Here is a 21,809-nt window from a genome sequence, read left to right as displayed (position 1 = left end):
GATCATGGACAACATGGCTGCGTTCGAAACCGCATACTTCTCTACTATTAGGTATGAACAAAGCAGTAGGCGAGTGATTAAGTATGTTTAAATCCCCAATGTTCAAAAAAAAGAGTATCCTCGCGAGATTTGGCTGTATGTCTACTCAATTTGCCTAGATATGTGCATACTCTATACCTACAACATAACGGGAGAAAACAGTACGTGAAGAAAGAGGTACGTTTGAAACTTGAGTAATCATAAAAGTGTAAAGTAATCAAAAAATCCCAGAATGCCCTATACTGCTTCAGCCCAGATTCCGGAATATTCTCAGATAGTTAATTATCTATCCCAGGAGGCCATGGGAAAGCATTCAGCATGGAGAAGAAGAAGGAGAAGAGGATGCATCATAATAATGAGGAAAAATGGGACGCGGACACTTTGAAACGTAAGTTATTGGAAAGCAGACGCCCCCTGAGATAAATCGCATGTGTTGAGCTAACGTAAGTGTACAGTGAACTGTAGAGTTGCTGAAAGTGTAAAGATGCTTTATAGTAATGTTATGTTTGTTTCATTTTGCTCTAAAACATAATTATGTAGGAACTTGAAACTCATAACGCAACGCTTCAAACGTGAATTTACATAAACAAAAAGACGATTATTAAATGTCTGACATAAATATATGAAAAGTGTTGTAGATCAGCAAAGTGAGTGATGTGTTTGTGATGATGTAGAACTCCCTTTTCGACACTGTTTACATTAGCTAATGTTACATATAATATTGATAAATCATAATTAATTTGTTTTATCTGTTTATTTGTATAGGTGATCATGAGGATTTTATTTTTAATTTATTTTCGAACACAAAATGACATTAGTCTGTTAAAATGACTTCTTTATTTTGAATGATCTTAAATATCCTCAGATTGGTGCCATGTGCACTGAGGATAAAGAAGCGCAGCAGTTTGCTGGAGATGATGTAGTGCTGTGGATGAGACCCTGACAGACGTTGCTGTGGTCTCTTCATCTTCAGAATCGGCTTCTTAGGCATGGACAGCTTCATGTCTCAAGCCCGTTTTAGTCTGACTGCAGTCGGGATGATGCTGATGATGATGACAAACACAGATGAAGACCTGCTGATCATCTGCAGAACCGGCCCAGCAGTGTAAAGATGCTGCAGAACATGCGGTTCTACATAATTGTAGAACAAGCTTGAATAAAGCTTGGACTTGTGGACTTATTTGTCATGGTTATTTTTATTCATTCTTTTCATCATATATTAATGTTTCTTTTTATGGTCAATAAATAAAATAATAATTTTCCAATAATGTATGCATTATTTCATATTTTGACTGAAAATTAAGATTTATTCACATTTGCTACATTAGTCTAGTTACTATTAATGCTTAGCTGTGGCATATAAAACAAATGTTTATTAGTATTTTGTTTAATTTATATATGATTTGTTTGATCTATATAGATGTCCTACATTAAAAAATAATAAAAAATTTTAATTTCCTGCTTCAAATTTTGGTCTTGTAAAATAAGCAGGCTAAGACAATACTGTACACAAAGATGAACATCACTCTTGGATGGCCTACAATATGTAACAGCACACTATTGAGCACACTATTGATGCCAATAAAATAAAACATTACAGTAATTCTTCATATCTTCTGGTTTATGAAGAGTTTAGATGCAAAAACCTTTAAATGCCATTTGTTCTAAAAAATGTGCAAGCTCCGATGTGTATGTTCAGTAAATTAACTTTTATGGCAAAAAATAGGTTCCCCTTCGGTTGGGGAACGGAAATGCTATAGGTGGATTTGATCTAGAAAATCCACCTATGGGAGGATTCGGTTCAGAAGCCGCTTATCTGAAAGAGTATTGAACGGGCCAATGAAAGCCAATGAATTGGCAACGTAAGCTTGCGCAAGTGTGCTTCATTGCCAATTATCCCAGCATATAAGCACACCTAGAGCGAGCAAACGCCATACTTTTCGCTTCAGAGACTTTTTGATCGAGTCGATGAGGGTTCCTCCTGCTGTGATCCAGCGATCCCGAGCGAACGAGAGCATTCTCCCGGTCCAGAGTGTGTACATGCAGCGGCAGACGGTTGAGCTGGGTTTATCCCTTGACTTTCGTTCTTTGGGTCCGGTCCTCCAGAGCGGTGCATATAAAGTTGCAAATTTCACAAAGAGAGCAACACAGTCGTGCAGCACGTCCTTTTCAGGATGGCACTCTGACCATGCGTTTCTGGATGCGTGTCCCTCCACCCTCACCATTCTTGACGGTGGAGCGGCCAGGGGGTATGTGGCAATTCCTTAGGTTGAGTGCGCGATGGCGGTCAGTCCATGCGGCGCCTCTTCTTGGCGGGGTCCGCCTCATCTCCCGTCCAAAGCCTGTAAGTTATCTGCCTCCCTCGGAGCTAGAGCTTACAAGGCTGCGGGCCAGGCTGCTTCCGCCTTGCATGCGATAGCCACCTACCAGTGCTACCAAGCGCAGGCACTGGCTGAGCTGCACGAGGGTGGGTCTAACCCAGGCTTATGAGCTTCGCACCACAGCCGACTAAGCTCTTCAGACTACTAAGTCCGCTGCGTGTGCGTTGGGGAGGACAATGTCCACACTAGTGGTCCAGGAGCGCCACCCCTGACTAAAACTTGGCTAATAAAGTCCGCTTTCTTGACTCCCCCATATCCCAAGCTGGCCTGTTCGGCGACACCGTCTGCGAATTCACCCAGGAATTCTGGGCGATGAGAGAGCAGTCTGATGGGTGATGTCACCTTCGGCGGGACCGTAAGCCCGCTTCGCCCGCCGTACCATCCATATCTGCTCCTCGCAGAAGGCGCCCGCCTACGAGAGCTGCACCGCCCCCACACACGCCTCTGGCGAAGCTGGCGCGTCTAGCACCTTGGAAGTAGGCAGCCCCCTGCCCAGAACGCTGCTAAGGACCGTGAAGCGTCCCTGGGACAGGTCATCTGGAGTATAGGGAACTTGCTCTTTCCCCACTGGAGGGCGGGGCCCCATTTCCAACGGCACTTTTTACTGCCATGAAATGAAAGAGCACTTTTCCACTTCCCCGGATGTGACAGCCCGAAATCTGCCAGTCTGAGACACTGTGCTCTCTAGCTCGCAGGTTCGGTGTGCTCCGTCAGTGGCTCACGAGTGCTGGGGGGACGGTCTCCTTTCCCCCAGCCCTCGAGCCCCCTCTCCGGAGTCAGGGTGTGGAGCCAGAGCGAATCGCTCTCCTCCAGCTCTTCCGCGGGACCCTCGCGCTCCCCGGATCAGCACACCCGCTCCGCGATGACTCCATTAGCGAGGGCTCTGACTGGTTAGCACGGGCCAGCCCCTCGCGGTGGCTCATACCCACAATCTGATTCGGCTACGTGATTCAGTTCGCAAAATGGCCTCCCAAGTTCACGGGTGTGTATTTTACCAAGGTCAACCCCCTGTCCGCCCCTGTTTTGTGAGAGGAGATTTCTGCCCTCCTGGCGAAGGGTGCAATCGAGCCGGTCCCTCCAGTCGAGATGGAGAGCGGGTTTTACAGCCCGTACTTCATCGTACCCAAAAAGAGTGGTGGGTCACAGCCAATCCTAGATCTGCGTGTTTTGAACCGCTGTCTACACAAGCTGCCGTTCAAAATGCTTACGCAGAAGCGCATTCGCCGATGCGTTCGTCCTCAGGATTGGTTTGCAGCCATAGACCTGAAGGACGCGTTTTTCATGTCTCAATTCTTCCACTCCACCGCCAGTTTCGAAGGTCGAGCGTGGCAATACAAGGTCCTCCCCTTCGGGCTCTCTTTGTCTCCACGGGTCTTCACCAAACTCGCGGAGGGTGTCCTAGTGCCCCTTCGGCTCGCGGGCATCCGCATACTCAATTATCTCGATGACTGGCTGATTTTAGCCCACTCTGGAGAACAATTGATTATGCACAGAGACAAGGTGCTACGACACCTCCACCTGTTGGGGCTGCAGGTCAGCCGCTCGGATTGCTCCATATGAGACTACTTCAGCACTGGCTTCAAGTTCGAGTCCCAAGACGCGCATGGCATGTGGGCACACACCGAGTCTCTGTTACTGTGCTGTGTCGCCGTACTCTCAGGCCTTGGAACGATCCGCCGTTCCTACAGGCCTGTGTGCCTCTAGGACAGGCATCCAGTCATGTTGTTGTCTCAACAGATGCTTCCAACACGGGCTCGGGAGCCCTGTGTCGCGTGCATGCAGCTGCGGGCCTATGGAAAGGTGCCCAGCTGCATTGGTATATCAATCGCCTTGAGCTGTTGGCAGTGTTCCTCGCTCTCCACCGCTTTTTTCCGGTGTTGGAGCAGCAACACATGCTGGTCAGGGCGGACAGTACGGTGGCGGCAGCGTATATCAACCCCATGGAGGGTATGCGCTCTTGCCGCATGTCTCAGCTCGCCCGCCGTCTGCTCCTCTGGAGTCATCTGCGGCTGAAATCGCTGTGCGCCATTTAAATCCCAGGTATGCTCAACCGTGCCGTCTCAGGGACAGGGCACCATCTGGCACCCTCGCCACAATCTCTGGAACCTCCACGTGTGGTCCCTAGACGCAAGAAGACTTAGGTAGCCTACCGTCTGCGGTGGTTGATACCATCACTCAGGCTAGAGCCCCCTCCATGAGGCGCGCCCAAGCCCTGAAGTGGAGTCTATTTACTGAATGGTGTGTTTCTCGCAGAGAAGACCCCCGAAACTGCCAGATCAGTGTTGTGTTTTCTTTTTTTCAAGAGAAGCTGGAGAGCCCTCCACTCTCAAGGTATACGTGGCTGCCATCTCCGCTTATGACACGGTAGCTGGCGGCACCGTGGGAAAGCACAACCTCATCATCCGGTTCCTCAGAGGCGCTAGGCGAATTAATCCAACTCGCCCCCCTCTCATGCCCTCTTGTGATCTCGCCCTCGTTCTCACGAGCCTGAGTACAGATCCCTTTGAGCCACTCAAATCAGTATCCTTAAGATTTCTGTCCCTGAAAACAGCACTGCTGGTCGCGTTGGCCTCCATTAAGAGGGTCGGGCACCTGGAGGCATTTTCGGTCCGTGACTCGTGCCTGGAATTCGGGCCGATTTTTTCTCACGTTATCCTGAGACCCCGCCCGGGTTATGTGCCCAAGGTTCCTACCACTCCCTTTAGAGACCAGGTAGTAACCTGGCAAGCGCTGCCCCGGAGGAGGCAGACCCAGCCCTTTCCTTACTCTGTCCAGTTCGCGCTCTGCGTATTTATGTGGACCGTACTCAGTACTTTAGATCATCTGAGCAGCTATTTGTCTGTTATGGCGGTCGGCAGCAGGGAAGTGCCGTGGTTTTACAATCTGCGAGTGGGGCCGGTTTCCTCAAGGGTATTAGGTAACCCTTGGTGACTGAGGAAACAATTTGGTGGGGTGTTGTAACACGCTTGCGGTGCCATTATCACGGAGAGATGTGCACCTCCCTGTCTGTCAGTAAAGTTCCCTGTTAGGTGAGCCCTGCAGATTCCTCCGTGGCCCCCAGCACTGACTCAGCGGAGGAGTCACTTGCTGGCCCACTACATTGTAGGTCTGCCTGCTGGTCAGCCCGGGTTTGGGTATAAGTGCCTGCTATGTGCGATCCCCACTAGGCGATCCCATATGTCTTTCTGCCATGGTTCAGTCCCCCCTCTTGGGTGGACACGAGCCTTCCCTATCTGCCACGTTCTTATGCGCACTCCCCCTTCTTAGGGCTAGTTCATATGTAATTACCATTTTGTCTCCCCCATTGGGTGCGGATGGTCTCCGCAGCGTCCTCCCTACCGGGATTCCACACTACCCAACGTACTGTCGTATTTCCTAGAATTATCTAGACGTTAGCGACTCCCCAAAAATATACCTATTCCGTGAAACTTCCTTTGAAGTGGGATGAGTTAGGGCCAAGGGCACGTTAGAGGACCGCGCCTCCCATGATGTGGGTGTGTCACGCTTGCTTGACTGCCCTCTTATCGGGGGCGTTGGTAAGGTGCAGTCATTATGGCGTTTTCCATAGTTCTCCCATATGTGGATTTTCTAGATCAAATCTACCTATAGCATTGGAGTTCCCCAACTGAAGGGGAACGTTCGAGGTTACAGAAGTAACCCTTCGTTCCCTGAGGAGGGGAATGGAAATGCTATACTCTGCCATAATGACTGTCCCTTAGCTGTTAAAAGCCTCTTCAGCTTAAAAGGATGGCGTTTGCTCGCTCCAGGTGTGCTTATATGCTGGGATAATTGGCAATGAAGCACACCTGCGCAAGCTTACGTTGCCAATTCATTGGCTTTCATTGGCCCGTTCAATACTCTTTCAGACAAGCGGCTTCTGAACAGAATCCTCCCATACGTGGATTTTCTAGATCATATCCACCTATAGCATTTCCGTTCCCCTCCTCGGGGAACTAAGGGTTACTTCTGTAACCTTGAACGTTCTTTGCATTGCCTTTACAGTGACATAACTACTAAAATTTGGAGGCTGAGAAAAATGCTCATTAGAAGAAAATTTCAGATGGAACAAGTTTTTTGAGAGGGTGCTCGCTGCAGAGCCATTTGAGCAGAGCTGAGCTCCAGCGAGGGGGAGCATGAGTGAAAACTATTGGGTAGATTTGTCACGTTACTGATGTGAGGTGCTTCTGTCCATGTTGCTTATATTATTATAGGATTGTTATAATTATTAATAATAATTAAAGAACTTATCATTTATACAGGCTCTGAAAATCATGGTTCTATTGTTTACAATTAACAAAAATGATATAAATGTAATAGGTATCTTGTATTATATGAGATTATATGTACACAAATGGACAATGAGAAAGTTAAATATATCTGCGTTGAATAATCAAACAAGTCAGGAAAACAAACAAGATTTAAGCAGTTTACTTGTGGATGAAAAATGTTATACAAACAACAAAGATAACAACAAATTCATGTGAAGTTTAATAAAAAATAATTATATATATATATATATATATATATATATATATATATATATATATATATATATTTAAATTAAGATTTAATAAACCTGCAATATTTTTTAAGTCGTTGCGCTTCTAATGTCAGCCACATATTGATGGGTTACATGTAATAAATTACAAATACTTTTAAATATTACACCATTTTGAGCAGCAATTTTCATCATTGTGTGGTGTTTAAAGAGCTTCATAATAGAGCTTTGAGTTTCTGCATTACTATAGTTTGGTTTTGGATTAAATCTGTGTATTTTGGCTAAGCTGTTTTAAAGAAAACACGCATGGCTTTACTAGAAGATCTTTACATTCATACTCATTATTTCTTTGTGTTGTTGTTGTTTCTGCAGTGTGGATAAAGATGATCAGACTGGAGACCTGCAGCAGGATTCACTCCAACCAGAACATGATGAACTTCAGAGAGTCAAAGAGCAGCACAAAACCAGCATGAAGAGCAAGTATGAGAGATTATTTGAGGGAATCAACCATGGAGAGACTCAAACCCTCCTGAACAGCATCTACACACAGCTCTACATTATAGAAGGAGAGAGTGAAGGAGTGAATAAAGAACATGAGGTTTTACAGATGGAGAAAAGAGCCAGAACAAAACCCCCACAACACACTCCAGTCTACTGCAATGATATATTTAAAGGCCCAACTGAACTAGGACTTAAGAAAACAAGAAGACGAAGAAGTAGAAGAAACAAGAAGAAAATAAACAAGGAGAAACCCCTGATCAAGACTGTTATCACTAAAGGCATTGCTGGAATTGGAAAAACCGTCTCTGTGCAGAAGTTCATTCTGGACTGGGCCGAGGGAAAAGCCAATCAGGATGTAGATTTCATGTTTGTGCTTCCATTTCGAGAGCTGAACTTGATCAGAGATCATCAGTACAGTCTTCACAGACTTCTGCTGGACTTTCATCCTGAACTTGAAGATCTGGAGCCCAAGATGTATGAGCAGTGTAGAGTTGTGTTCATCTTTGATGGTCTGGATGAAAGCAGAATCACACTGAAGTTTTCAGATGAGGAGAAAGTTTGTGCTCTGACTGAATCTTCATCAGTGGCTGTGTTGATGTTGAACCTCATAAAAGGAGATTTGCTTCCCTCTGCTCTCATCTGGATCACCTCCAGACCAGCAGCAGCCCATCAGATCCCCTCCAGATACATCAACCGTCTGACAGAGATTCAGGGATTCACTGAGCCTCAGAAGGAGGAATATTTCAGGAAGAGAATCAGCGACGAGCATCAAGCCAGCAGAATCATCTCCCACATCAGAAGAGCAAGAAGCCTCCAGATCATGTGCCACATACCCGTCTTCTGCTGGATCTCCTCCACTGTGCTTCAGAAGCTCCTGGAAGAAGATGTGAGTGCAGAAATCCCTCAAACTCTGACTGAGATGTACATCCACTTCCTGCTGATTCAGATCAACGTGAGGAAGCAGAAGTATGAAGAGAGAGATCCAGAGAAACTCCTGCAGTCCAACAGAGGAGTGATCCTCAAACTTGCTGAAGTGGCTTTCAGACAGCTGATGAAGGGCAATGTGATGTTCTATGAGGAGGACCTGATTGAGAGCGGCATAGACGTCACTGACGCCTCAGTGTATTCTGGGATCTGCACTGAGATCTTCAAGGAGGAATCGGTGATTCATCAGAGGAAAGTCTACAGCTTCATCCATCTCAGCTTTCAGGAGTTTCTGGCTGCTTTCTTTGTGTTTTACTGCCATTTAACAAAGAACACAGAACCGCTGGAGAGAGAATTTTTATATAGTCATTATCTACAGTCCAGCTCTGAGAACTCTCTGTATGAACTGTTCAGATCAGCAGTAGATAAAGCAGTTGAGAGTAGTAATGGTCATCTGGATCTGTTCCTGCGGTTCATGCTTGGCGTCACACTGGAGTCCAATCAGAGACTCTTCCAGGATCTGCTGACACACACAGAGGAGAGTTCAGAGAGCATCAGTGAAATCACACAGTACATTAAAGACAAGATCAAGAGAGATGACTGTCTCTCAGCTGAAAGATCCATCAATCTGTTCCTCTGTCTGCTGGAGGTGAAAGATCAGACTCTGGCCAGAGAGATTCAGGAGTTTGTGAAATCAGACAAACACTCAGAGGAGGAACTCTCTCCTGCTCACTGCTCAACAATCTCCTACATGATTGAGATTTCAGAGGAGCCGCTGGATCAGTTTGATCTTCAGAAATTTAACACATCAGCTGAGGGAAGACTGAGACTGATATCAGCTGTGAGAAACTGCAGAAGAGCTCTGTGAGTATTTATTCATTCATCACAGAGGACACACTCAAGAGTCAGATTGGTTTAGCAGATAATTGCCCTGCTTTAACATATTCATAGAATACTGTTTATTTCTCATGTTAATATTGAAACAAAGATGTAGTTTGCAGCAGTTTAGTGCACTATATTAGTAAAACATTAAACCCTTTTTATAACATGAAATAATTGCAATGCAGTGGCGCAGTAGGTAGTGCTGTGTCCTCACAGCAAAATGGTCGCTGGGTCACTGGTTCGAACTTCAGCTCAGTTGGCGTTTCTTTGTGGAGTTTGCATGTTCTCCCTGCATTCGCATGTTTCCTATGGGTGCTCCGGTTCCCCCACAGTCCAAAGACATGCAGTACAGGTGAATTGGGTAGGCTAAATTGTCCTGAGTATGTGTGTGTGTGTGTGTATGTTTCCCAGGGATGGGTTGTGGCTGAAAGGGCATCCGCTGCGTAAAAACGTGTTGGAAAAGTTAGCGGTTCATTCCTCTGTGGCAACCCTGGATTAATAAAGGGACTAAGCCGACAAGAAAAGGAACGAACTTAACACCCTGTAGACTGAACACTTAACAGTGCTCATTTCTTACTGCTGATTTTGCGCTTACAAAAAATTACAGCAGTTTTTTTAAAGAATGAAAGCAGTTTTTTTAAAGAAATGCTGCAGTTTTAGTTAACTTCTGAAAAGTGCAGTTTTTTTTTACATGGAAAAATGCAATATTTAAATATTTACAGTATTACTGCAATACAACTGAAGTACTACAATACAACCAACTGCAGTACATCTACTGCAATACAAATGAATTACTACTACAGTACAACTATAACGCAATACAACTACTGCAATGGTACTGAAGTGCTGCAACCTCTATTATGCAGTACTTCTACTGCATAACAACTGAAGTACTACTACAGTACACCTGCCATACCACTATTGTAATACAATACAATGCAGTACAACTACTACTTTTCCTGCTGTGGACAATGATTTCCAAATGAAGATTTAGCACTTAAGTTGTATTGCTGAAGTACCACAATATAATGTATTGCACTTTTCAGAAGTATAACTAGCAACAGAAATACATCTACAATACTGCAATACATAATAAAACTAAAGTGCATGTCACGTCATGTAAAACATGTCACTGTATTGCCCCTCTCATTTTTTTTTTCATTTTTCATCAGTTGTACTGCAGATTTTGATACTGTTGAACTTTACTGTATTGTAGTTGAACTGTGTTTATACCTCATTCATTGTACTGCAATTTTGCAGTTGCATTGAATATTGCCAAAGTTATCCTTTGTAAATAGGCTGCTACCGTTATACAGTTCACTGCAGTTATTTTTATTATTCGTTTTTGCAAAAAAAACTCTTAAACTTTAAATTAGAAATTACTAGAATCGAAAACATTCCTGAAAAAAGTACAAAATATTTTTGGAGGATGTTGAGGAACAAACCCTTTAGAACACAAGTGCAGTACAGTTCTTACCATACCATTGGCATATTAGACTACAGCTGTCACGGTCGGTGAGGGGAAAAAACAGCGAGGACTCAATTACAACAAATAATGGGTTTTATTAATAATAAAGTACAAATAAAACAAAAAGGGCAAACAAACTACCCCGAGGGGGAAAACATGAATAAAAAGGCAAAAACAAACTTGACTGGCAGGACAAAGCAGGGCTGGACACAACAGGACAGGGAACTATCGACGACGAACTGGCACAGAAAAGCAGGCATGAGGGGATTATAAAGCAGAAGTAAATTGACACAACAGGTGAACATGAGAAACTAATAATGGGTTAACAAGGAGGGTCGGACTAGACAATAGACGGGAGAGCACATGACACAAAGAGACAACACAAGCCATGCGCTCACATAAAACAAGACTGAACACGCAGCCAATGAGAGAACTCATTAACCGCGTGTTCGTATGACAAGACAAACAACACTGAAGCACACAACAAAAGCACGTGACCACAATGTAAACACCGACCTACGTGCTTTGACAAGAGACGCAAGACACGAGCACATGATAAACACCTTACCGTGCGCTCACACTTATGCAACCCGCACGTGCTTCATCTCAGCGCCAAACCAAAACTGAAACCAACTAGACGGAGGCGCTGAAAATAAAACAGCGCTATGCTGACAGAACAAAACACAAGTACAAGAGCGCGCGTCCAAGGCACGCAGAGTACGAGCTGCCACATCATGCAGGAGCGTGCATGCTCTGCACACACCCACGACGGTGCGCGCACACACAGAGACACACACAATGACAGAAACAGGACAAGACAGGGCTAGTGTCCGGACTGCCACCAAACAAAAATTCACAAGACCAGATTGGCAAAACCCTGACAACAGCAGCACATGTGCAGGAGTTTACTTGTTTTTACTGCAGTTTACTGCATCTTATACTGCAGTTTAACTTCATTGTACTGTATTGGAACTGTTTATACTTCATTGTATTGCAATTTTGCAATTGTAATTTATTTTACTGCAGTTATACTTCTATATACTGGTGTTGTACTCCAGTTGTACTCCAGTTTTACTTCAGTTAACTGCAGTTAAATTTTTGTAAGGGTAAGCTCAAACCACCAGATTAACCCATTATTAGCATTGTTTGTTTTGTCCTCTACACAGGCTACAGTGCTGTAATCTCACAACTCTGTGTTGTGAGATTTTGTCTTCAGCTCTAAAATCTGCAAACTGCAAACTGGAAACACTGAGGTTTGAGATCAAACAACTGATTGATTGATTTTTTTTTTTTTATACATCAGATAAATTACTAGAAAACACACTAGTGATGAAATCTGTGTTCTTCTTTCTCAGACTGAGCACTTGCAATCTCACAGCTGACTCTTGTGTGAGTTTGTCTTCAGCTCTACAATCCTCAAACTGTGTCCTGAGAGAGCTGGACCTGAGTAACAATGACCTGCAGGATTCAGGAGTGAAGCTTCTCTCTGATGGACTGAAGAGTCCAAACTGTAAACTGGAGACACTGAGGTAAGTGCTTTTCTACTCAACAATGCCTACAAAAAGATAGTTACATACAGGGTTAACAAATGTGGAAGCCCCATTCATTGGATTGGCAGAAAAAGAAACAAAACAATTGCAGGGATGTGCTTTTATTAATATCTATACATATGTGTGTATAGAAAATGTATTTAAAACCATTACTGTGTAATTAGCAATAGGTTTCATTTTCAATAGAAAGCTTCTTTTTCTAATGTACTCAAAGATGACTAACAGTTAAATAAAGCTTATTTTAAAGATCATTTTAATTAATTACTTCTAAAATATTTATTCATATTTTATATTTATTATATGTTTTTATATTTTTGAATAAGTTCATTGAAAATATATATTTAGAAATTTGTCATGTTTGGCAATTCTGTCAAAAAATCTAATAATATTACAACTAAAAGATAAATAAATAAAAACACTGATAAAGACAATGATAAACTCATAAAGTCTGTGGTGAAGTTTTGACCTGCTATTTGTGCATTTTACTGTTTTTTTTTTTTTTTTTTTTTTTAAATATACAACAGTCTCATAGCACTCTTATTATTATATAAACTACAACAATATAAAATACATGCAGTTTGAATTGGATTCAAAACCTTACTGATACGGACCTAGTGGTTGAAGTTGTCCTGATTACTCATTCACATAAAACAATGGGCCCTATCATACATGCGGCGCAATGTGGCGCAAGGCGCAGCGCAATACTTGTTTGCTAGTTTTAGCTCGGCGCAAGAGTCGTTTTGAGGCGTTGTGCCACGCTCTTTTAATCTTTTAAATCTTTCTCATATGTGTGCCCATAGAAGTTCTGGTCTAAAAAAGGAAGGCATTATGAGGCGCACTGCTGGCGCCTTGCTATTTTGAGAAACTATAATAGATTTTTCATTAGACCAAAACAAACCCGGTCTAAACTCCAGCGCATTAAATGTAACTTAATGAACATTTTTGCCTGCTTTAAGACATTCTTTCTCTTTATCAATGATGATAACAACTTTAAAAGAGTCAAAATAATTCCAATGGAGTCAGATAAATAACAGATTTAAACACGACATCCTTTAATCTGTTTCTGATTATTGGTTCAGAAAAATAATGTAAGCTTCAAGCCTTTCAACACACTGCTATTGGTTGAGCATGTTTGTTCTGAAAACAGGTAACATTACTGGTTAAATCCATGGTGTATCTGAACATTGACATTCTCATCTGATATGCATGTCTATTGCATCATCATGGCTCTGCCTCTGTATGAGTGCCCTGTGCAAGTGCCCATCATTCAAATTTTTTCAGAAACATGTGGGACAACGTTACATTTTTTAAGACGTTAAGCTGATGTTAACCTGGGAGCTACCTAACATTAACTGCTGGCATGTTCTATCTCAAACATAAAAGTTAGCATTTAAATTGGTTACAAAATATTGTAAATACAGTATACAATATAATATTGTAATATACGTCTTATTTTTGCAAATTTAAGGAGCAACTCTAAAGTAACAACACTTGAGGCTGAGCAATAAGACAATATTATCATATATTAACAATGTCTAACAAGCATGGCAATGTCAATTATGACATTGCCGGCAGCTAGCTCTCTGCAACTCTCACATGGTTGCCCACTGAAGCTAAGCAGGGCTGTGCCTGGTCAGTACCTGGATGGGAGACCACATGGGAAAGCTAGGTTGCTGCCGAAAGTGGTGTTAGTGAGGCTAGCAGGGGGCGCCCAACCTGCGGTCTGTGTGGGTCCTAATGCCCCAGTATAGTGACGGGGACGCTATACTGCTCAGTGAGCGCTGTCTTTCGGATGAGACATTAAACCGAGGTCCTGACTCTCTGTGGTCGTTAAAAATCCCAGGATGTCCTTCGAAAAGGGTAGGGGTTTAACCCCGGCATCCTGGCCAAATCTGCCCACTGGCCTTTGTCCATCATGGCCTCCTAACCATCCCCATATTCAATTGGCTGCATCACTGTCTCCTTTCCACCAATCAGCTGGTGTGTGGTGTGCGGTCTGGTGCAAAATGGCTGCCGTCGCGTCATCCAGGTGGATGCTGCACACAGGTGGTGGATGAGGAGATTCCCCCCACTGTGTAAAGCGCTTTGAGTGCCCAGAAAAGCGTTATAAAAATGTAAGGATTTATTATTATTATAGAATTATCGGTTGACAATCAACATTATTAGGGAAAATTAAATAAAATTATCAAGTAAATGTAGATTATATTTAAATATATTTAAAACTGCCTATTACACTTAACTTTACCTTACACTTATAGGAGTAGCTGATAATGCGCTTAATGAAAATCTGATATTTTCAATTACACTTTAAATATCACTTTAAAATTTCCTTCCTAGGTAAAATGTGGCTTATTTCTCACAGCAGACATTACAGTTTCATGTGATGTCATATGGACAATGTCTTTGCTCTGTACAGTCAAAAAAGATTGTTTTGAGTCCTTGTTGAGTGTTTGAGTGCGTTTGCTGATGTGAGGGCTCGATCAATAAGGAGAGCTAATCAGGATGTGTGTGTTCATCACTGCTGTTGACATGAGCAGAAACAGCAGTCAGCATCTTCACAACACAAAGAGATGTGTGATTGTCCAACTGTGTGATGTGGACTATTGCTGTGTTTGTAGATTGTCTGGCTGTATGGTGACAGAGGAAGGCTGTGGCTTTCTGTCTTCAGCTCTGACTTCAAACCCCTCACACCTGAGAGAGCTGGATCTGAGCTACAATCATCCAGGAGATTCAGGAGTCAAGCTGCTCTCTGAACAACTGGAGGATCCAAACTACACACTGGACAAACTCAAGTATGTGGAGCATCACTGGCCTTGTGCTTTTACACTGAATGGCTTTAAAAACACACAGAAAGGTATTTTTTAATTAAGTTGCCTGTAGGGCATACAGAATAAAAAGCTTGTAGACTATTACAATAATGTTTATGAAGAGCAAATCATACAGTAGGAATTAATCTCCCGAGGTCGGCCAACAACTATACCCAATTTATTAAGAGTTTAATATTAAGACCTTAAAATACTCACTTTTGTTTGTATTTTAAGGACAAATATAGAATTGAAAGCTCCGTTTCAAATATTTTCTTCACAGACCTGAGAGACATACCTTCATAAAGCCCGAAATGTGCACTTTTAAACAAGCCAACTCTTTAAAAAAAAAAAAAAAAAAAAAAGTTTTTTTGCTTTAGTAATCCAATTGGAAAATATATAATGCAGAATTCTATGTCTGAGCTCATTAACTAGTTCCTGCACTTCTGCATTTAAACACAAATCACATGAAAACAGCTGTCTGAACTTGTGAATACCCACAAATAACAGCTTTAAAGAGAAAGAAGTTTATTTAATCATCAGTATAAGTTTGAATTATGACTCATTTGACCATTTGAAAAATCTTACCATGATTACAATTATTTAACCAAGTAGGCTATAAATGAAAGGTTGTGAAATATTATTTTAAATTAAAGTAATTGTTTATTATATTAATGTAGTTTAAAATGTTATTTATTCTTGTAATTTGTTCTTGTATAGTTTTAGACATTACTTCTATCTTTTATCACAACAAGCACATATTATACCTTTTATTTTAAAAATCTATTTATTATCCATGAAAGAAACACAACATTTATAATAATTTAATGGTATAATGATAAAAATAAGGACACTATATTTGTCATGATTACAAGCAATCTACAACCACTAGAGTTCGCTGGTAAACATTCACACACATAGGACTACAAATCTGCTTGTAAACGGAGAAAAGAAATTATCTGAGAAAAAAAAAATGCATTACAAATTGTAATTTCCAACCTGTGTCATCTTGCTGTTCCACGTCTGTCACAATAGCTCCGCTCTTTCACATCAGGCGCTAAGTGATAGTTCATTCGTCTTTTTTTTTTTGCGTACTATAGTCATTAACATGGGCACCTGCTAAAAACTGACACTATAAAAAAAGTCAAGTGACAGTAGGGATGAACCATCTACATCAGCCTTTTCTATGGAGACATACAGCAGCCTTGAATATATAGCAGGGCTCGCCAATAAGGCGAGACGCTCTGGCCAGTGTACATAATTGTGTACAGATGCAGCCTTTTCACAGAAGTTTACCTTGGCTGCGACTGTCTGTCAACTTCGTGCAAATTCAAGGGGGCTTTCACACATAGATCTTTATTTCGTAATCTGTCTCGTTCCACCTGTTAGCGCGGTTTGTTGGGCACCAGTGAATGCACTCAGATCCACGACAAATCAACCGGTCCGAGATCGCCTGAATGAGGTGTATTCTGCTCGAATTACAGGATCGATTGTAGTGAGAAAACAAAACAATGCAACAAACTAACGACCCAGGCTATAATCACAGTGTATTATGATTGTGTAATGGCTCTATAAAGAGAGTGGGGCAAGATGTCATTCCTACCAGCAAATGTACATTTCATGTCTAATAGTGAAAGCATGCTAAAATATTACCAAGGGCTTTTTATTCGTTAGAAAAGGTTACAATCTGATAATTTTTATTTATTAGGCCTGTTGTGTTCATTTCTGCACTGACTGCTCGACAGAAAGATCAACATTGACCTGCTTCATGATCTGATGCAGTTTCAGTTCATCTGTTATTTCTCTCTATAATTTAAGTCTGTAATGCATAATTCTAGCCAACGTTTCATTAATAGATTGATTAATTCAATAGATATTTACAAAACCTTACACAGAAACGAGGCTCTGTATGAGAAAGTCTGACCTCTATGATTTTTATTTGATGACTATGTGAAGTTTAATTTTAAACTAATTTCGAGAAGAGCATGTGCTCATGATTGACCCAGCTGGTCCACATTAGCTAATCATGCTCTTACAAACAAAGGCACCCAAGTCACTATATACACCCTCATTTACTTTCTACAACTATCTTCGTCTGGAAGAAACCCCTCTCCTTCCCTTTGTCACGTTAGCGTGATCAAATCAGAGAAACAAAAAGGTGCAGATCCAAGTGCAGATTTATTTACAGTGCATCAACATAAAACAAGGTGTTCAAGGTACAAAGTAACAAATAAACGACAAAACCAGAAACTAAATCAGAGACGAGGCTCAGGAAAAAAACTCAAACAACTAAACTTAACTAGAAAACAGACGAGACAAATAACACACCAACTAGACAATAGCCAGATACGAGAACAAGATTAAGAACAACAACTCGGAATAACAGACTTATTGGAACTGGAGACAAGAAAGACAAACGACGCGATGACAAACAGAGGTGGAATTGTTGTATAAATAGTCCAGATAATCAACGGTAACACAGAACAGATGAGATGACGGGTCAATGTAAGTGTTCCGGTGTATGCGCGTGGTATGTATGGAATTGTAGTCCTTCTGGGACGCTGTAGTGCTATCTGAGTCCTGATGCACTACAGCGCCCTCAGGTGGTCACTGACGGATGTGACACCCTTCTTCCTCCTTTATCCACAATGGGCAGCACGGTGGCCCAGTGACTAGCACTGTTACCTCACAGCAAGAATACCTGTGGCGTTGGTTCCTCGCTGAGCCATCTGGTATTTCTGTGCGGAGTATGCATGTTCTCCCCGTGTCCGTGTGGGTTTCCCCCGGGTTTCACGGTTTCCTCTCACCGTCCAAATGTGCTCTATATTATAGATAAAATAAGCCTAAACCTTTTTGATAATGTCTTACTCTCAGGAAGTTCTATGGCGGCAAATCAATGCCAATATTAATCGAGCGCAGCGGGGATGTTTGCGCGCGAGGCGAAGTGAACCGTGAGCAGATTACAGGTCTACACACGAGAAAACTATAGCTCGCGAGCGCACAGGAGATTTTCACGCGCGCGCTCAACTGATCGAGCAGGTTAAAAGATCACGCTGTTAAATATATATACAATTTGCAAGTCATAATCATAAGAATCATAATGACTTGCATTCTTGTAACATGACTTTCTGAACCCATTTGATTTGTCCCGTGCAGCACTTGTCTGGTTTGTTGTATTTTACTTTATTATTACCCCAACAGCAGTGCTCATTACACTTGGGGATGATCTTTCTAGGAAATATTGCCTTCAGAAGAGTTTATTTGCTTTTTAGATCTTTCCATACAATGCATACTATATGTGCAGTGCAGCTTTGTAAATTATTATAATTGTTAACATCGTTTGTAATATAGATCAGTGGATAACATATATATCTATATATTATAAATTTTTTTCAATTTCATTTTTAGTTAATGATTGAATAACCTGCATATAAAGACTTCAATCAAAAATGATTAGCCCAATCAAACATAAAGAATACAGTGACAGACATTCAGATGGGTGTTTATCGCCACCTATTGAGCAATAATTTAATTTCTACAATCTTCGTTTGGCTTTACTCACTGCATGTATCCATTACATTATTCCACTTCAGAGGCATACAAATACCACTTTCTATACAACATGCCAACATCTTAAAGGTCACATATGCAGTTGAAGTCAGAATTATTAGCCCACTTTTTTCTTGTTTTATTTCGGCTAGAATAAAAGCAGTTTTTAATTTTTTAAAACCCATTTTAAGGTCCATATTATTACCCTCTTTAAGCTCTTAATTTTTTTTGAAAGTCTACAAATCATCGTTATACAATGATTTTCCTAATTAACCTGAAAATAATAATAATAATAATAATAAAATAACCTGCCTAGTTAAGCCTTTAAATGTCACTGTAAGCTGTATAGAAGTGTCTTGAAAAATATCTAGTCAAATAATATTTACTGTCATCATGGCAAAGATAAAATAAATCAGTTATTAGAAATGAGTTATTAAAACTATTATGCTTAGAAATGTGTTGAAAAAAATCTTCTCTCCGTTAAATAAAAATTAGGATAAAAATAAACAGGGGGCTAATAATTCAGGGGGGCTAATAATTCTGACTTTAACTGTATAGTGGAATAACAGACTAAGGGCAATATATTTACTATAAACCTTTGTACTTTATGCACTGCATGCATGTATAGCCTATTTTGTATACTATTGTCCATCCAATTTATTCTGACTTGTTCTTCATAAGAAAATGAGTCAAGGACAATGAGTCTAAGAAAAAAAAAAAGATTTTTATAAATTTGAACACGTGAGTTCATGTTCATAAATTTGGCTTGAGTTTAGTTTAAATGTAGGTGCTAAACTTCATCAAACGGTTCAAAACACACATTTAAAGTCTGAATTATTCGTCCTGAATTATTAGCCCATGTATATTTTTTCCCCAATTTCTGTTTAATGGAGAGATCTTTTGCCACATGGTATAACTCTCTCTTTCTCTCCCAAATAAAAAAGTTTGTTACAGAAATATATCTCATTATTTTGATATGTCATTATATGACTTGGTCATGATGGTAAGAATAGGCATTATTATGAGATTAATTATTACAAGAAATATCTCATTATTGAAAGTAAGTCGTCACCTATTATTACTGAGAAAGTGAGTCTATTAGTTTCACATTGTGACATTATGATAAGATATCCTATATATTTTTATTTAACGGAGAAACTAGCTTACCTGCGTCCAATCCCGGCTAACTTCCAGAAAGGTAGAGCAGCCAATAGCGTTAGAGATAACAAGTAAACCAAGTCCCGCCCTAGGACTGACAAAAATCCAAAATGTTTCGCGTGAGCAGAGAGAAGAACCAGCGAGCGGAGAGAACTGATCGCGCGCGCTGTAGGCATGACCTCGCTCACGAGAGCGTACATCGTGCGCATAGATGATGATGTGCGCGCGCGGGACTTTTTTTCTCACGCTCGATCAGTTGAGCGCGCGCGTGAAGATCCCCTGTGCGCTCGTGAGCTGTAGTTTTGTCGCGTGTAGACCTGTAATCTTAGGTTAGGGGCCACTTCTACTTTTAGGGGGCACACATACATACATCAGAAACTATTTAAACAATTATTCAGTTATTTTTTATGCATCACTCTGCAGTCCTTATAAACATTCATTCATCCATTTTCTTTTTGGCTTAGTCCCTTTATTAATCTCGGGTCGCCACAGCAGAATGAACCACCAACTTATCCAGCATATGTTTTATGCAGCGGATGACCTTCCAGCTCCAACCCATCACTGGGAAACACCCATACACTCATACACCTTGGACAATTTAACAAATTCACCTATAGCACATGTTTTTGGACTGTGGGGGAAACCGGAGCACCCAGAGGAAACCCATGGCAACATGGGAAGAACATGCAAACTCCACACAGAAATTCCAACTGACCTAGCCAGCACTTGAGCCCTGTCTTCATAAATAAGCTAATTAAATAACTTAAAACTCAAAAATAATCTTCAGTGTTCATTTATTTGACAAGTAAATTTGTATTTGTATTGTAGGTGTAGGAGTCCATCTATTAGCCCAATGACGAAACTAACAGCATGGTCAAAGGTTTAATGCATGTATGCCTTTTCTAGAGCTTCTGAAAATAATTTTATTATTTATTAGAATTTATTTATAGTAGTTTTTTAGCTCCGAATTCAATCTGACTCCAATTTAAATGATCATAAAATTTAGATTATATTTCTAATTGTAAGAACGGATCACATTCATCATTTATGATTTAATTTAGAGTTTTGATATTTTCTGAGATCCGATATTCTAATTGTACGTTCATTAGGGACCAACATCGCTCAGAGTTCCACACCCCGGGTTTGCGCATCTTCTCACGGACAATATGTCGACACTCTGATAATAGTCAGAGGATGCAGGATTAACTATATTTGAATAAGCTGGTCGCATTAACGCTTACCTAGTCTTAAAAAAACAGATCCTTAGCCAAGCCCATACAACTTGCTACTTCCAGTGGTTGTATGACTAAAAGAATGACTCTACATGTTATCGGCACGCTATGGCTAACAATAATCAAATGCGCCTATTAATCAATTCAATTATGCCATACTATAAAGGTAACGAGACTACTGGATAATCTACTGGATACAATGAAATCGCAAAACTCCAGAATTAATCAAAACTTAACATTTTATTTGTCAGGTAAAATTGTATTCTGCCAATTACATAATAAATCATCAGGAAGCCAATTCAGAGATGAGACTGTAACAATACAACATCCATTAATCAAAGATAAATCAAAGAGTTAAGAGATGCATACCTGACCAGAGAAGTACATTGCAGCATAAGTCTCAGAGATGCTGCAATTGGGTGTCTTTTTACAAGATCTTCCCCTGTCCTATACCACATCTTACCTTATATACTCAAGTCAAAACAAACAGCCATAAATTCAAGACAATAAAAGTGTCACAGAAACCCTGGCCTGGTGAATTAGAGGACTTAACCATCTCTGAGGAGGGAGAGCATCTTATCAAGATCTTATAGAAGTCAAAAACCAAATCAACATATACCAGTAAAATATTACTGTAAAATTAAGACCACTTTATCAATCACACAGAGACATTTAAAATGATACCAAACATGAATATAGTGCTGCAAGATACACCATGTTAAAACCTTGAACATTTTATGTGAAATGTGCTCTAATCAGAAGGTAACACAAGGGTCAAGAAGGGGGCTTGAGGTGGAAGGAGAAGGGTGACTTCTTCGCATTA

At 41.0% G+C, this 21,809-nt stretch overlaps 1 protein-coding gene across 3 annotated transcripts in view; it reads left to right on the top strand.

Annotated features, from left to right (window-relative positions):
- The window catches only part of LOC110438431 (NACHT, LRR and PYD domains-containing protein 12-like), a 73,993-nt gene that overhangs the window by 30,341 nt on the left and 21,843 nt on the right, over positions 1 to 21,809 (top strand). For all 3 annotated transcript variants that reach the window (XM_073947392.1, XM_073947391.1, XM_073947390.1), the window contains 4 exons: positions 7,291 to 9,207; positions 11,860 to 11,946; positions 12,049 to 12,222; positions 14,862 to 15,035. In XM_073947392.1, coding sequence (XP_073803493.1) covers positions 7,291 to 9,207; positions 11,860 to 11,946; positions 12,049 to 12,222; positions 14,862 to 15,035 — 2,352 coding nt within the window. The remainder of the gene's footprint in view (positions 1 to 7,290; positions 9,208 to 11,859; positions 11,947 to 12,048; positions 12,223 to 14,861; positions 15,036 to 21,809) is intronic.

Source organism: Danio rerio, chromosome 4 (genome assembly GCF_049306965.1).
Source record: "Danio rerio strain Tuebingen ecotype United States chromosome 4, GRCz12tu, whole genome shotgun sequence".
Taxonomy (NCBI): Eukaryota; Metazoa; Chordata; class Actinopteri; order Cypriniformes; family Danionidae; genus Danio; species Danio rerio.
Note: the sequence above shows the minus strand (reverse complement) of the source record. Positions and strands in the feature narration are given on the sequence as shown.